Source organism: Mytilus californianus, unplaced genomic scaffold, assembly GCF_021869535.1.
Source record: "Mytilus californianus isolate M0D057914Y unplaced genomic scaffold, xbMytCali1.0.p SCAF_10, whole genome shotgun sequence".
Classification (NCBI taxonomy): domain Eukaryota; kingdom Metazoa; phylum Mollusca; class Bivalvia; order Mytilida; family Mytilidae; genus Mytilus; species Mytilus californianus.
In genome coordinates this window covers 16,927,855-16,943,056 of record NW_026262582.1, presented here as the reverse complement: position 1 = coordinate 16,943,056, position 15,202 = coordinate 16,927,855, and the positions used below count along the sequence as shown (strand labels likewise).

At 31.0% G+C, this 15,202-nt stretch overlaps 1 protein-coding gene across 1 annotated transcript; it reads left to right on the top strand.

Moving 5' to 3' along the window:
- Positions 1–427: 427 nt before the first annotated feature.
- Positions 428–8,569, top strand: LOC127718692 (neuropeptide S receptor-like). Its single transcript, XM_052224747.1, has 3 exons — positions 428–533; positions 7,358–7,583; positions 8,566–8,569. The coding sequence occupies exons 1-3, from the start codon at positions 428–430 to the stop codon at positions 8,567–8,569; spliced, it is 336 nt and encodes a 111-aa protein (XP_052080707.1).
- Positions 8,570–15,202: the final 6,633 nt, after the last annotated feature.

Here is a 15,202-nt window from a genome sequence, read left to right as displayed (position 1 = left end):
CAATGACACAGCACCGTGTGCGCTCATCAGCAAGTATCTTAAACTACAGATTGCTAATTAATCTCAACTATAAACAGTATTGAAGTGAAAGGTATGCAATGTGTTATATGCTAGTGACAACTAGAAATCAGTCGCATTTTTCTAATGGATAAAAAAAAATATATAAAAAAATAGTCGATGGAGTTGTAAAAGAAATAAAAAATAAAAATTGTACACGTATGGTCACAATTAGTACAGGAAACAGTATTTACTGTCTTTTCTGTTCTTTTTATTTCATAAATATTCATTTGATTTTTGAAGGAATATTTCAGTAAATATCCCCTTTAGTATATTAGCAGGGAATAGTATTCACTGTCTATTCTATACTTTATATCTTATAACTTTACTGTAGATTTTTGATGGCATATTTAAGTGGATCTCCTTAAGTATGTTCACTGGAATAGTTATATTGAATGCGATTCTTATTGGATTATTGATGAAAAGAAAGAAAAAATCACGAATGGGATTCTTTGTCGCTAATTTAGCTTATTCAGGCAAGTATATATACATATACGATTAAAAAAAAAACAATTAATTTCAGCATAATACATTGCTTAATAAATTATAATTGATGGTCTATTTGCAAATTCCCGTCTCTGATCTTGATATTTATTTTTTGTTTTTTTAATTTTTTTTTCATTAAAAGGGAAGAGCTAGTGAAAAGTGCACTGTATCTATGCGTAATATGTGTGGTTTTTTTAATTTAATGTTTTGTTAAGTTTGGTAAATAATTGGTGAAAACGCCAATATATCACATTCAACTTATCATGCTTTGCGTGTGCAGATGCAAACTTTATCTGGTATAGAACTAAAAAGGGATCAAAAAGGGACGCAATATATGTTAAAAGTCTGTATAACAGAAAACAATAACAATTTGGCAAATGGACTATTGACATAGATGACTTAATTTTTGATATCATATTTTAGAAATGGGATATAGAAGTTAAGTTATCTAATAAGATATGATTGATTGATTAATTGATTGGTGTTTAACGCTACTTTCCACACTATTGTGCTATTTCGTAGCGGTCAGTTTTTATTAGTGGAGGAAGCCGGGGTATACGGAGATAACCGTCGACCTTCGGTAGAAAAACTGACAATCGTAGTAAATTAAGATTGGAGTCGAGTGCACCTGCCCCGTGCGAGATTCGAACTCAGAACCTCAGTGCTGACTGGCTAGCGATACAGTAGTACGACTACTTAGACCACTCGGCCACCGAGGCCCCTAATTAGTTATGATATATTACAGTATAGTTTAAAACAATGTGATAAACATATGTATGAATTATACATTTTTGAGAAGTTCATTGAAACAGTACTTGCGACCTTAGGCGTTACTATTTTAGCGATCAGTCAGCGGTCATCAATCAGTCACCGATCAGTCAAATTTGCGTTAAACTCACGTCACCAATCCGTCAGACGTATAGTAAAAATATTTGACTGATCGGATGGATCTGACAGATCGGACCGATAGACCTTTCTGACGGATTGAACTCTACTACGTCACATGATGAAGTATTACAATTACGGAATCTTAGTTTCGTTTCATTTAATTAAAATGCGCCACGGAAAATACGAAACGTTCAAGTACAAAAGATCATCAATTTTTTTAGTAATTATTTAGCAAAGTTTTAAGAATTTAAAAAGAAAAGAAATATGCAAATAAAACTGATTTTAAATACTATTATAAAAGAATGGTGATTTTCGTTTTTATTTAGGTTATATATTTTCATACCCGAAGAGCGCTAAAACGATTTTTATCGCGATTGTGATTTTTTTTCCGAAAATGCTCTGGAAAATGATAATACATGATCATTTATTGCCAATTTCTGTGTATTATTTTCAATATTTTTCAGTATTTTTATCCTTATAATTCTTATAAAAAACTTATGTTGAGGCCTTTAAAATAACTAGTTACAAATAACATTGTTGAATTATAGAAAAAAGAAATATTGGTAATTTGTTAGAATTTAAAAACTGCGAAAGTATCTTTTCTCTGGTATTTATTTAATTTTGTGAAAAACAACCCATTATTGCAATTGACATTGCATTATTTCTGATATAAAAGAAGAAATATTTGCATTTTTAAGCAACGCGAACACAATTTTAGTATCTTATCCCTCAAATTCAGCATAATTTATGAAAAACACCAATCCTGATGTACAAAAAGTACTGAAATCAAATGGCGGTTCATGATTTCTCTCATAATAAAGAAATTATTGTATATGTATTCAGCATAAACAAATGTTTAAGTATTATTCTCCTTACATTATTAAAATTCTTATAAATAAAACTTATCTCGAGGCCTTCAAAGTAACTAGTTACAAATAACATTGCATTTTGTTTATCATAAAAAGAAAAATTGGTAATTTTAAACAATGCGAACACCATTTTAGTATATTTTCTTTGATATTCTTTTAATTTTATGAAAAACAACCAATCTTGAACTACAAAAAGTACAAAATCCAATGGCGGTCAATAATTTCCATTAAAATAAAGAAATGCTTGCATTCTCATTCAACAAAAACAAAAGTTTATGCATATTTATCCTTCAATTATTCTCATTTTATACAAAATAACTTATCTAAAGGCATTCATAATGACTGATTGCAATTGACGTTCCATTATTTCTGATAAAAAAAGAAGACATATTTGCATTTTTAAGCAACACGATCAAAAATTTAGTATCTTTTCCCTGAAATTCAGCATATTTTTTGAAAAACAACCAATCCTGATGTACAAAAAGTACTGAAATCAAATGGCGGTTCATAATCTCTATCAAAATAAAGAAACTATTGTATATGTATTCAACACAAACAAAAGTTTAAGTATTATTCAACTTACATTATTAAAATTCTTATAAAAAAAACTTATCTCGAGGCCTTTTAAATAACTAGTTACAAATAACATTGCAATATTTTTTATCAAAAGAAGAAAAATTAGTAAGTTTATACATTGCGAACAACATTTTAGTATATTTTCTCTGATATTCTTTTTAATTTTATGAAAAACAACCAATCCTGAACTACAAAAAGTACAAAAATCCAATGGCGGTCAATAACTTCCATAACAATAAAGAAATGATTGCATTCTCTATTAAAATAGGAGAATATGAAGTAAAACATGTAATGCGTGAACAGTAATTTATATATTTTTTTATGTGTTATTGCTATCAAGTTGATTACAAATTAACGAGTAAAGGTGTCTTCGTAGAGGTCCGCGTTTATCAAAATTTCATGTAAATACTGTGGAGTTCGTTTTACATAAGAATTTTAATTATATACGTATCCGACCGATCCGTGCATATAATTACTTTACTGATCGATCGCTGACCGTTGTCACGGTAACTCTCACGAAGCTAATTTGACGTATCTGACGGATTCTATGGGTCATCGATCACCGATCAGTCATCGATCAGTCAAACATCCGTCACCGATCATTCACCGATCAGTCAAGTTCACGTCAAACAGTAACGCCTAAGGTTGCAAGTACTGTATTTATCAAATTATAAGATTGCTAAAATGTAGTTTATTTTTGCTGTCCGAATAAAAATATCAAAGATATGAATAAACATGCATTATAGCAATCTTATAATTAATCTTCATGATGATCGGAATTTCTTTATTCCGTGACGACTGTATATGGCAAAGAAATAAGGCTCGAAAAAGAAAAAAAACATTCACAATATAATGTGAATAAAAGACTTTCAAACGATGATACTATTAAACATGTTCAGAAAATAAAACAAAAATTGGTATCACCGATTCGTTGTTACTGATTGGAATTATAAAATTTTGTTACCGACTTCCATAATTTTACTAACATAACAATCTTATTCGCTCATAAAATTCTGATGACAATTTACAAGAAGATGAAACAAAATAAACGTTTAGAGGCATATGAATATCTAAATTAATATGAACTTGGGATAGCTGTATACAGAAACTATGAACTGTAAATCCATCCTAAAGTTTACAAACAAGAGATAATGAGAGAGAATCACGTTAATTCAAAACGAAGCGAAAATTGATGCTTCAAAGGGGTAATCGGTTCTTGTTATGCATCCCCTGTACAACAAAACTCGATCAAAATTATCACGACCAGGCATTGTACAAATGAAATTTAAATACTTCTCCTGTGCCTTATAAGGTATAAGACAGTAACAACGAATCTCTTGTTCGTTCAGATATATATATATATATATATATATAAAACGTCTGAATAATAGTCAACGATTTTTCCCACGAGGGCGCTGGATCGTTACGAGTAACGATACATGTACACAATAAATAAATTATATAAACGCCTAAAAAGTGTACACAACAACACCAATAACAAAAAAAGGAACTATAAATGTAATTATTTATAAATATTTCGGATAACAGATATCCTTCATCAGTAAATATGATTGTGATGTTGAATGAATCATATATCAGTCTACTTAGATTAAACTATAACAATCTTGAAATTTATACAATAAAAAAAGCAAACCGAACATCAGGTAAGACGCTTGCACAATTCTAAATATGTGTTAAACACGACATAGGTTATATGACTAATTACAAAAGAGAGTTCAAATATATGCTTTAAATAAAAATAATAATGTGCGATATGAACTAGCACAATTCTAAAGCTTTAACGGTGACGACAGTTATGATGTTACAAGAACGATTGCGTCAATAAGAATTCCAAATAAACAGCACTGAACGATCTAAATTTGTAAATATTTCAAATTTGACAACGGTAGAGTAGTTACAACAGAGTCTGCGTAGATTTCAAGATTGTTATAGTTTAATCTAAGTAGACTGATATATGATTCATTCAACATCACAATCATATTTACTGATGAAGGATATCTGTTATCCGAAATATTTATAAATAATTACATTTATAGTTCCTTTTTTTGTTATTGGTGTTGTTGTGTACACTTTTTAGGCGTTTATATATATATATATATATATATACACGAATCTTACAGTCAGCACATTCATGACTTAGAGGAGTGGATTATTTTTAAGTAATTCGTCCTTATAACCCTGTTGGATGAGTTTGTGATGACTACACTTTTATTACGAATATGTGCAGTGTGCAATGAAAACAAATACGCGTGTGCATATCGTACCAGCTGAGTTAAAGTTTTGTGAATTTATATTTACTGATGGTGTATTACTTTAAGTGAATCATATGATAAAACAAAAGATACAGACTAATCTGAAATCGTGTGGTGCCTTATCCTTAAATGTAAGATATCTAACGCTTTACTGGTTTTGCATAACGGGAGGCACAAGTATGAAATGTGGTAATTTTTGTAGCACCGTCGAGGTTTTAGTAAGTTTCTTGTCACTAAATCTAGAGGTTTTTTTGTAGTGTTTAGTGGACTGATATCGTCTTTCGTAGTTTTTCATTTTGGCAATGGCGTTGCCAGTTTTATTTTACTCTGAATTTGGCTCCTAATTTTGAGATATGTAAACGCCATTTAAATATATAAGTTTCGTTGATTTGTTGTTGTAAACAGTGTCACGTGTCAAGAGTAAGATTATTACTGATCTAAAACAAGATATTTGTATCTACTTTTTTAATTTAAGAAATAAAAGCAACATCTAAAGAAAAAATGTTGTCGAACTTTCAGTTCAGCTTGCTTGGTATTTTGAAAAAAAGTTTTGATATTGTTGCAGAATTTAAGTGATTGCAAAAGACGATTTTGGAATCTCTTTTAAAAATTGTGATTAAGACGAATGGTTTGGTTTAGTTCAATACAATACGTCTATTTGCAAGCTTTAACTGCTCAAAGAAGGAGTGTATGAATCTTAAAAAGACGTAAACTGTAGCATCTATACAAGCCTTCTATTAAGCGCTTTTTAAACGGAGTTTTATGCTGTTTTGGGTATCTAATATTACAGAAGGATAGTTCCGTTCTAAATTCTAAGTTCTGATACAAAAGCAGAGAAGGAGGATTTGTGATTTTCTCCTCGTTCTTGACTGATGAATGCCTATAAGCAGATTTGCATTGACTTCCCATGTCCTTAGTAATGCAATCACATAAATATGTGTGGCTGCGTCGACAAGAAAAACTATGTATCGTATTAAGAATATAGGGAAGAAATTGCCTCAGGTTTCTTGAAATGGTCTGGTAACCATAATAGGAAAGATCATCAAAAGTCTTGGGATGCACTCTGATTACACAACTGAACAGTTTTGATACATTCTGATTAATTGTCAAGCTTTCGTCCGTCCGTCTAATACTAAACCAATTTTCTGACAAAGTCATTATTTATAGGTGAGCTTGCTGCTTGACTGAGAATCTGATATTTCAGCCTTTTTTTCCATCAATGCTTCTTCATTTTTCACTGTTTACGCTGCCAATGTCATTTGTTGTAGTATACCCATGACTGGATGCAATAGTATATTTTGCCGATAAACAAGTGCAATCCTGAGGAGTGGATTTTACATCCTATAGAATTATGGTCCTCAAGACTCTTTTGTAATTGAATACAGTCCTCAAGACTCTTTTGTAATTGAATACAGTCCTCAAGACTCTTTTGTAATTGTATACATTGGTTGCAGTTGGTTCTTCGTAGCTATAATAAATTACAGGCTTAGTTTTATCATTAGAGTATGCTTGCTTTTTGTATACACTTTTTGTCGAATATATCAATTATTATTAAAACTTTTCTTATCATATTATCCATAAAACCTTCATTTTTAATGGACTAAGGAAGTAGTTATCCAGGATTGGAGTCGATATCATTAGCAATATCCATAATTATCACAACAATCACCAATCTGTTAAAGTCATTATTTAATGTTCATGCATACATTCGTCTTTCAATCCAAGAAGTAATACAAATACAAGGTATGTTATCAGCAGTAAGTTAATGAGGCTCTACAACCAGATACCATATGATTACTATAAAACACGAACATGTCAAAACAAGTAAAAATGGGACGAAAGATACCAGAGGAACAGTCAAACTCATAGATCGAAAACAAACTGACAACGCCATGGCCAAAAATAAAAAGACAAACAGGCAAATAATAGTACAGATGACACAACATAGAGAACCTAAGACTAAGCAACAAGAACCCCACCAAAAACTGGGGGTGATCTCAGGTGCTCCGGAAGGGTAAGCAGTGACACAATCTCGTTATACTTTGCATTGCTTGGGCATACTGCATTTCATATTCTATCGTAACGTGTGGGACTATTAGTTATATGCATTTAACTCTTCTCAGTAATATTTCAAAATTTCTATAGAATTATTATGACTTTCAATATGTTTTTTTTTTTCCCGTGTTGATCAATTAAATTGAATTTCAGATTTATGTGTCGGACTTTTCCATGTTTTGCCGGAAATAATTCATGTTTGGTTCCACGTTGATTGGAATGAGTTTAACTGCTATGTATTGTATGGATATCTATCAGTGTTTTCATTTTATGTGTCAACTTATGCCATAGTCGTTCTATCTATAGACCGAATGAACGTGATGGTGAAACCATTATCAACCGTCACTAGATTAAAGACATATCGATATGGACTAGCACTGTCTGCGTGGATACTTGGATCGCTACTTGCGGTTCAGTATGTTGTGCACGTGAAATACTACTCTCCGCAAGAATATAAAGACCAGAATGCATGCCGTCACGAATTTCCGTACGACCCAGTAAGTAAGATAATATTATATGTCACCTTTTCCTGTACCGTTGAACTCGTTTCGTGCACTTAATATACCGCCCCCATATCCAATCCCCCAGTCATGATTCATGATGTTTTAATCTTTACCTCTATTTGTAGTTTTAGATATAATCCTTTACTCACAAAAGAACAATTTATGATATTTGCACAGATTTGTTTTTAAACACCATTTAGTTCAGAGTCAATGTGCTGATCAATGCTACTTTATCAATTGTTTGTCGTTCAAATCTAATGGATGCTCCTTCAGGGTTATGGTCAAAATGTTATATGTTGCATGAATATTAAGAAGACTATTTAAACAATGACATGCACATGTAAGAAATACTAAAACTCATAATTTTATAACCACGGATTAAATTAATCACATACATCATGTTCATATCTAAATCGTTTGTGTAGTGTTATATATCTAAATATATCTAGGATGTACACTTGATTTCGGCAACAATATTTAACAATATTTAATACATGTATAGAAAAGACTTTTTAATTTTCTAATTTCATTTGTGCATTTTGCTTAGAATAAAAAAAATATTCATGAAATATCAATCAAAGTCCCGGGATACAAAAGTGCTTCATCAGGCTTTCAATACATGACTACCTTGTATATTACTTTCAGATAGCATGATAACAATAAATAAAAATTAAAAAAAGAACCAATTCAAATGAAAGCCACCTATCATATCGTATAATGGGATCCATTATTGCGTGATCAGTGATCAACGAAGTCCCTCATAATATAATCTTATGTTTTAAATATGTAATTCGGATAATTTAAAGTCATTCACTCGTTATGTCTTACAATAACTAAAACAATTTATTCTTTTTGTAGGTAATTCGATATTTTGATTTGTGTGTCCTCATCATAATACCGTTGATATTCATTATAACTTGTTATATAATGATTTTCATGGCGATCCACAGACGAAAGACGTACGGATTTATGGCAACAGAGTCTAATAAGGACGGTAAGAGTGTGCACTATTTATAGCTTTTTTAATGAGTGATATTTGGATGACGCTTGCTACAAACTGGAGTATTTAAATATATATTGTTCTAATATGACGTTCTTCTTTCGCTTTAGAAACAAAGCAATGTTCTAATTCCAATAAAACATGGGCTGCACGTGATAGACGTCACAATTGAAATTGCAACGTCAGTTGTGTTTTTTGAAAAAGGCCGGAAATCAAAATGGACATTGCTGGTGGTATTGCCAGCTAAAGATTTCAATAAAATCATTCTTAAAGTAAGTTTACATGTATCTGTGTATTTCTTTGATCGTGAAACGGTTGATATATATAGCTCTTAGGCTTCATCAAATCAAAATGGATGCCTTTTGAACACGTACTATAGGTCCGCTTCGAAGTTCAAAAGTTCTAAATGTTCCTATTAGAACCGTAAATAATTCTATCATACCATGGTCTATGCTCATTTTAACATGGTAGGTATTATATTTGTCATCATTTTACATCTTGCTTACGCTCGGTGTAAAGATAATGACAAATATAATGCCTACCAATGTTAGAATGAGCACAAAGCATGACATTAAAAGAATTATTAATTAAATAATCGGGCCTTTTGCAAGTTTATAATATTTATTGAAATTAAATAACTATAGTTTATTATTATATTGAAATTAAATAAAACGAGTTAATATCAAGAGATATTTATTCTCTTTAGTTGCTAATCATATTTTGTTATTGTAAAAGTTAATTTGTATGAATAAAAATCTCATAAAAAAATCTAGTCCTTTGCAACAAACAGTATAACGCCATGAGTTCACTTCAGATTTCAAACATTGACATAAGACGTTTTGAATCTATTAGTAGACTTTACAATGATATCAAATTGATAAAAAGAGCATTTTCAGTTGCAACATGCGAGTGGCTTGTATATTATTGACGAAATCCCAAATCTCCATTTCAAAGGTGGAAAATAGCGAAAAATTATTCGAAATATTTCTTCTTTTGGGAAAAAGATAACATGGCGTAACCATAAGATATAACTATATTAATAACTATACCCATGTTTGTGTAAATTTAGGCTCATCCATATGTCCATCCAGAAAGTACTTTGAGAAGAAAATTTGGATTTTGTCCGAAATATATCATAGTAACAAATTGAATGCTTTACAATCTAATAAATAATTTTCCTCACGGTACTATTCATACGGCATGTCCTAAACTTGATTATTCTAAGTCACTTTTTCTAGTGCAGTTTAACTAGTCTCACGCACTATATTTCACTGAGTTATTTTGTTATGATGCCTTGGTCTGTAATCTTATTCATAGTTTTAAATGTGTTATTCATATAAGAACAATGCATGTTCTTTAAAACGTTTATTTGGGTTAAACATTTTCTGCTGTATCATTTTTATTATTAAGAATAAAAGGACAAGTCATTATTTCATTTAAATGAGCAGCATAGTTTCTTTTTAAAATCATAATTATTTTTAATAACTTTTAAGTTTTTTTCTGAAAAAAAACACGAAATTGTATACACGAAACTAAATAAAAATTAGATGTAGTAATTTGTATAAAGAAGATACACCTTGTAATAATTTTAACCCGATTTCAAATATCTAGTGTAATCTTTTTTTTTTAAGGTGTAAATGAACGTGTAAATTTCAACGCCAAGATGAGGACTCTGAAACAATTGTCTGTGGTTTCAGTAGGTAAGGCTATATGATTTTAAATTCAAATCAAAAATAATACTGTGGATTCATTTTTTTTTTCGTGGGGTACCAATTTTCGTTGATTTCATGGGTAAAGGTCAACCACGAATATAAATTTTCAACAAACTACTAATTTTCTAAAAGCAGGTATCCAGACTTTGGCAAAACCACGAAATCAAATTTCCATGAAAATATAATTTTTCCTCATTCCACGAAAATAAATGAATCCACAGGTTTGGAAAAACACAACACGTTTGCCAAAATTTATTCAGAATATTGATGTATTGTGGAGGTATGACTCGTACTTATATACGAATTTTAAAAGAAAATGGTATTTGATATCCAGGTTTTGTATCAGAAATATAATTTTCGAAGCTAACAACTTTCATATGTGTCCTTTAAAAAAAAAATAAAAAACAAATACCGAACTTAAAGACAAATTCAAAAAAGTAAAGTCTATAAAAACTAGCAAAATCAATTCAATAAAAACATGAAAAACTTACAAAAATAAACGCTGTCAATCAACGCCACAAGTGAACGACAACTGTCATATTCCCGTTTTGGTACAGGCATTTCTGAAATTGGATGAGCAGCCCAAACCATCACAATAGGTTCAAGTGACAATAATTCGGAAAACAACTTTTCTCTCTGACTTAAGGTGGTACCCAACACCTTGACTAATATTAATTTGGCTCGTTTAATTTTCATAAAATTTTGACAAAATGTTTACTTTGACCCTTTGACAAAAATATAAAAATTTCAAAAAATTTGAACCAACCACTTTATCAGAAAAATTTCACTGGTTATATAGCAGTTTGACAAACACTAATTTTGATCATTGAGAAGCTTAATATTTCATTAACAATACAACGTAATTAAAACGTTTAGTTGATTTTTACAGAGTTATCTCCCTGTAGTGTTAGGTACCACCTTAATATATTTATTAGTTTGCTGATTGAAGTGTAAAGAAAAATTGTTTTTTTTTCTGAAAAGATTAATCTAGGCAGAGCACAAGGTCGTGTCTTCTTATACTGTTTATGGCGTTGCTGCATGAAATTTTAGAAGTATAAGCACGTTTGTACAGCATTTAAATGATGAACAGCAATCAGCCTTTTGTAATTTTGTAAAAACGGTGATATTTTAAACTCTTATTTTCTAAAATACCTATCATAATGCTGAATTATTTTAACAGATAGTTTTATTTATTTCAAAAATTGTCTCTATAATACAATAAATTAGATAATTCATTGACCTTGCAAGTGATAAGAGATAAGAAATCGCTGTACTTGATCAACATAATTATTCTTTCACAATCATTTTTCTCGGTATACCGAATGACAGACATGTTGAATTTCAGGAATGCTGTGTCTTAGATGACCACGGACATATTCCCTTTTTCTTAAACGCAATTCAGTATTACTTTCCTCACTTTTGACTTCAATTACAAAGATTTTACTTGCATTGAGTATCATAACGGGTTCCATTATTGGAGCAAAAACTCCTATCTCTTTTGAAAATGATGAGATTATACCCAATTTTTGCTGTATATCATTGGCCTTTGTTGATTTTATTTGCCTCTATATATTATGATTGTAAATGATCTTTTCGAATCTTCTAATTTTTTTTGTGTGAAGTAGTAAAGATTATTCAGACTAAAAATTCAAATGCAGAATTTGTTCAGTTCTTAATGGTTTTGACTGTTCTGTCATTCAGAAAATAGTCATTCACTTTGAAATTCTTTTTTTTCCCTGTTTCATTTCCAAGAGTTCCGCTTCTGACTTACTGGTAGTTCTCGAATATATCAAAAGCATTTAAGTGGAATTACAGCAAACATTAAAACGGTAGCCAATTTTTGTTCTTCCCTCAGCTGAATTCGAACCCTTGCTTCGGTGACATGGTGGCAACACCGCCTGCACATGTCCAGTGCCCTGAGGGAAGAACAAAAATTTGCTGACGCAAATTTGAAAATCTAACATTATTGGGCTAAATTTGAGACGAGTTATATATATATTGTGGTGTTAGCCCTGTACAACCACGTGTTATCCGATGGAGAATGTCCGTCATAAAGTTGTCACATGTTTAGACGTGTATAATAAAGTTAAAGTTTGGTAATTAACATTATCATCCTTTACGACAGACAAAATAGCTGATCTAAAAGGTACACCATCTTCTTGCCACTATTATGTACTGTGTTACAACCCTAGATAAGGCCGACGAGGAAAGGCATTTCATCGACCACCGATAGCTATATTTGTATGTAGTCTAGTTGGTCGAGTGGTCTAGGGCGCTGGACACGGCACAGGTGGTGTTTCTATGATGTCACAGAAGCAAGAGTTCGAATCCCGCTGAGGGAAGAACAAGCAGATGATATGCTTTCGAATGGTGTATGATGTTAGGTGGGTGCATTAAAAATGAAATTGTATGGGTAATGTCACTAGTCTATATATGAAACAATTTAATGAATGAATTACATATTACCTATAGAAATATAAGTAAAACAGTTGTCGCTAGCTAAGGTCGAAAGTTAAAATTGCTCATATCGAGGTGTATTCCACTCCTATCTTAATTGGGTGACTGTCAATCTTCCTACCGAAGGTTTTTCCTGGGTATGCCGTCTTCGTTCATTTATACAACAGTCTGTTATATTCATAATTATATAGGCAAGATTACTAAAAGAGACAAATAAAATCAATATTTTTGTTTCAGGAAGGCGGTTTTGTTTTGTTATGCTATACATATGTATATAAATCGTTTTTATTTCAGTATACATGATATGTTGGACTCCATTATTTTCTGCATCACTGCTTGAGTATTATGAGGTGTTAGAATATGGAATTATGTTCAGAGTACTATCTGGATTGGCACCATTGAACAGTTTTACAAATCCAGTTGTTTTTCTCTTATTCAATTATAACATGTTCTGCAAAGGTAGTAACTCTTCGAAAAGAAAAACATTCAGTTTGAAAACTAACACTGCATCTACTAATTTAAATACGTTACTGTAATGTAAAATGAAATATTTTTAATTGGTCACCAGGTTACTTACTAGAGTCAAACTCCGAAACGACGGTAACAGCGTCTCTTCAAGCTGACATGTACATTACCACATAAAGTACAAATATTTTTTTTTCTTATTGGTTCGGTGAGCTCTTCTTCAAAACACTTTCATAAACCTGCATGATTGCTTTAGAATCCTTCCTTGTCATCTAACTTATTTTGTCACAAACGACACAATTTTAGTTTTTAGTTCCAATTGTTCAAATTCAGACAAAAGTGTGAACACTAACTCTACGACAGGACTTCCTTGAAATCCCTTTAGAACCGATAGCACGTAAAATATGTAAGTACAAACAATGTCAACAAAACATTATAATGTCAATATTTTTTTTGCCAAATTAAGTATTTCATCCATGGTAACTGACAGTTATGTATTATCTGTTAAAACAAAATTTCTGCGTGACTAACAAAGATGTGGAAAATCAATGTTATTAGTTGCATGTAAAACTTGACACGCAAGCAGTCAACTAATTTCAACTATATTCTAGCAATACCCGACTACTTGAGAGATCGATAATTAATAGAAACAAATACAGCAAAACCTCAAATATAAACTAAGGAGATATTTAATAATTGCCAATGATGCAACTATCCACAAAAGACCAAATGACAAAACGTATACCGCAAAGCAAGCTACAAAAGACTCAGAATGAAAAAAATGTTAAACGATTCAAACAAGAAAACTAATTGCCTGAATTATGCTCAAAACAAAAAACGAAAAACAATTATAATATACAAACAAACAAAAGATAGCAAGAACTCAATATCAACTCAGGGGTGTGACGGATTTAAACATGTTTGCTGGTGAAGAACATTTATTGTCATTCACTATAGCACTTCTATACACACACTGATATTCTTAGGAAATATTGTGAATTATATTGCTAGGAGACAAAATGTTCAAGTATTTTTCTTTATCTTACTTTAAAATATATTTTGTCCTCATATTTGTTTAGATACCTTTTTATATTTCATACCAAAACTAAGGAACTTAATGTTGTAAATTCGTATACTAATGACGACGGTATAATCCATTACTTGTTGTTTCGTGGTTTTTCGTAATCTTTATGATCTACACATTGATGGATGTAACAGTATGCAACAATTAGTGAATTTATTAAAAGTCAGCGATATACCATGTTTTGCACATAACGCCTCATGTCAACAAAACATTATATTGTCAATATTTTTTGCCAAATTAAGTATTTCATCCATTGTAACTGACGGTTATGTGTTATCTGTTTAAACAAAATGTCTGCGTGACTAACAAAGATGTGAAAAATCAATATTATAAGTTGCATGTAAAATATAGACTTGACACGCAAGCAGTCAACTAATTTCAACTATATTCTAGCAATACCCGACTACTTGAGAGATCGATAATTAATAGAAACAAATACAACAAAACCTCAAATATAAACTAAGGAGATATTACATGATTGCCAATGATGCAACTATCCACAAAAGACCAAATGACAAAACGTATATCGCAAAGCAAGCTACAAAAGACTCAGAATGAAAAAAATGTTAAACGATTCAAACAAGAAAACTAATTGCCTGAATTATGTTCAAAACAAAAAACAAAAAAACAATTATAATATACCAAAAAAAAAATAGCAAGAACTGAATAACAACTCAGGGTGTGTGACGGAGTTAAACATGTTTGCTGGTGAAGAACATTTATTGTCATTCACTATAGCACTTCTATACACACACTGATATTCTTAGAAAATATTGT

Excerpts from the sequence above, each read along its gene's own strand:
- LOC127718692 (XM_052224747.1), top strand. The coding sequence starts at position 428 with ATGTTCACTGGAATAGTTATATTGAATGCGATTCTTATTGGATTATTG. Across the intron at positions 534-7,357 it reads CGCTAATTTAGCTTATTCAG|ATTTATGTGTCGGACTTTTC; the intron begins GCAAGTATATAT and ends ATTGAATTTCAG.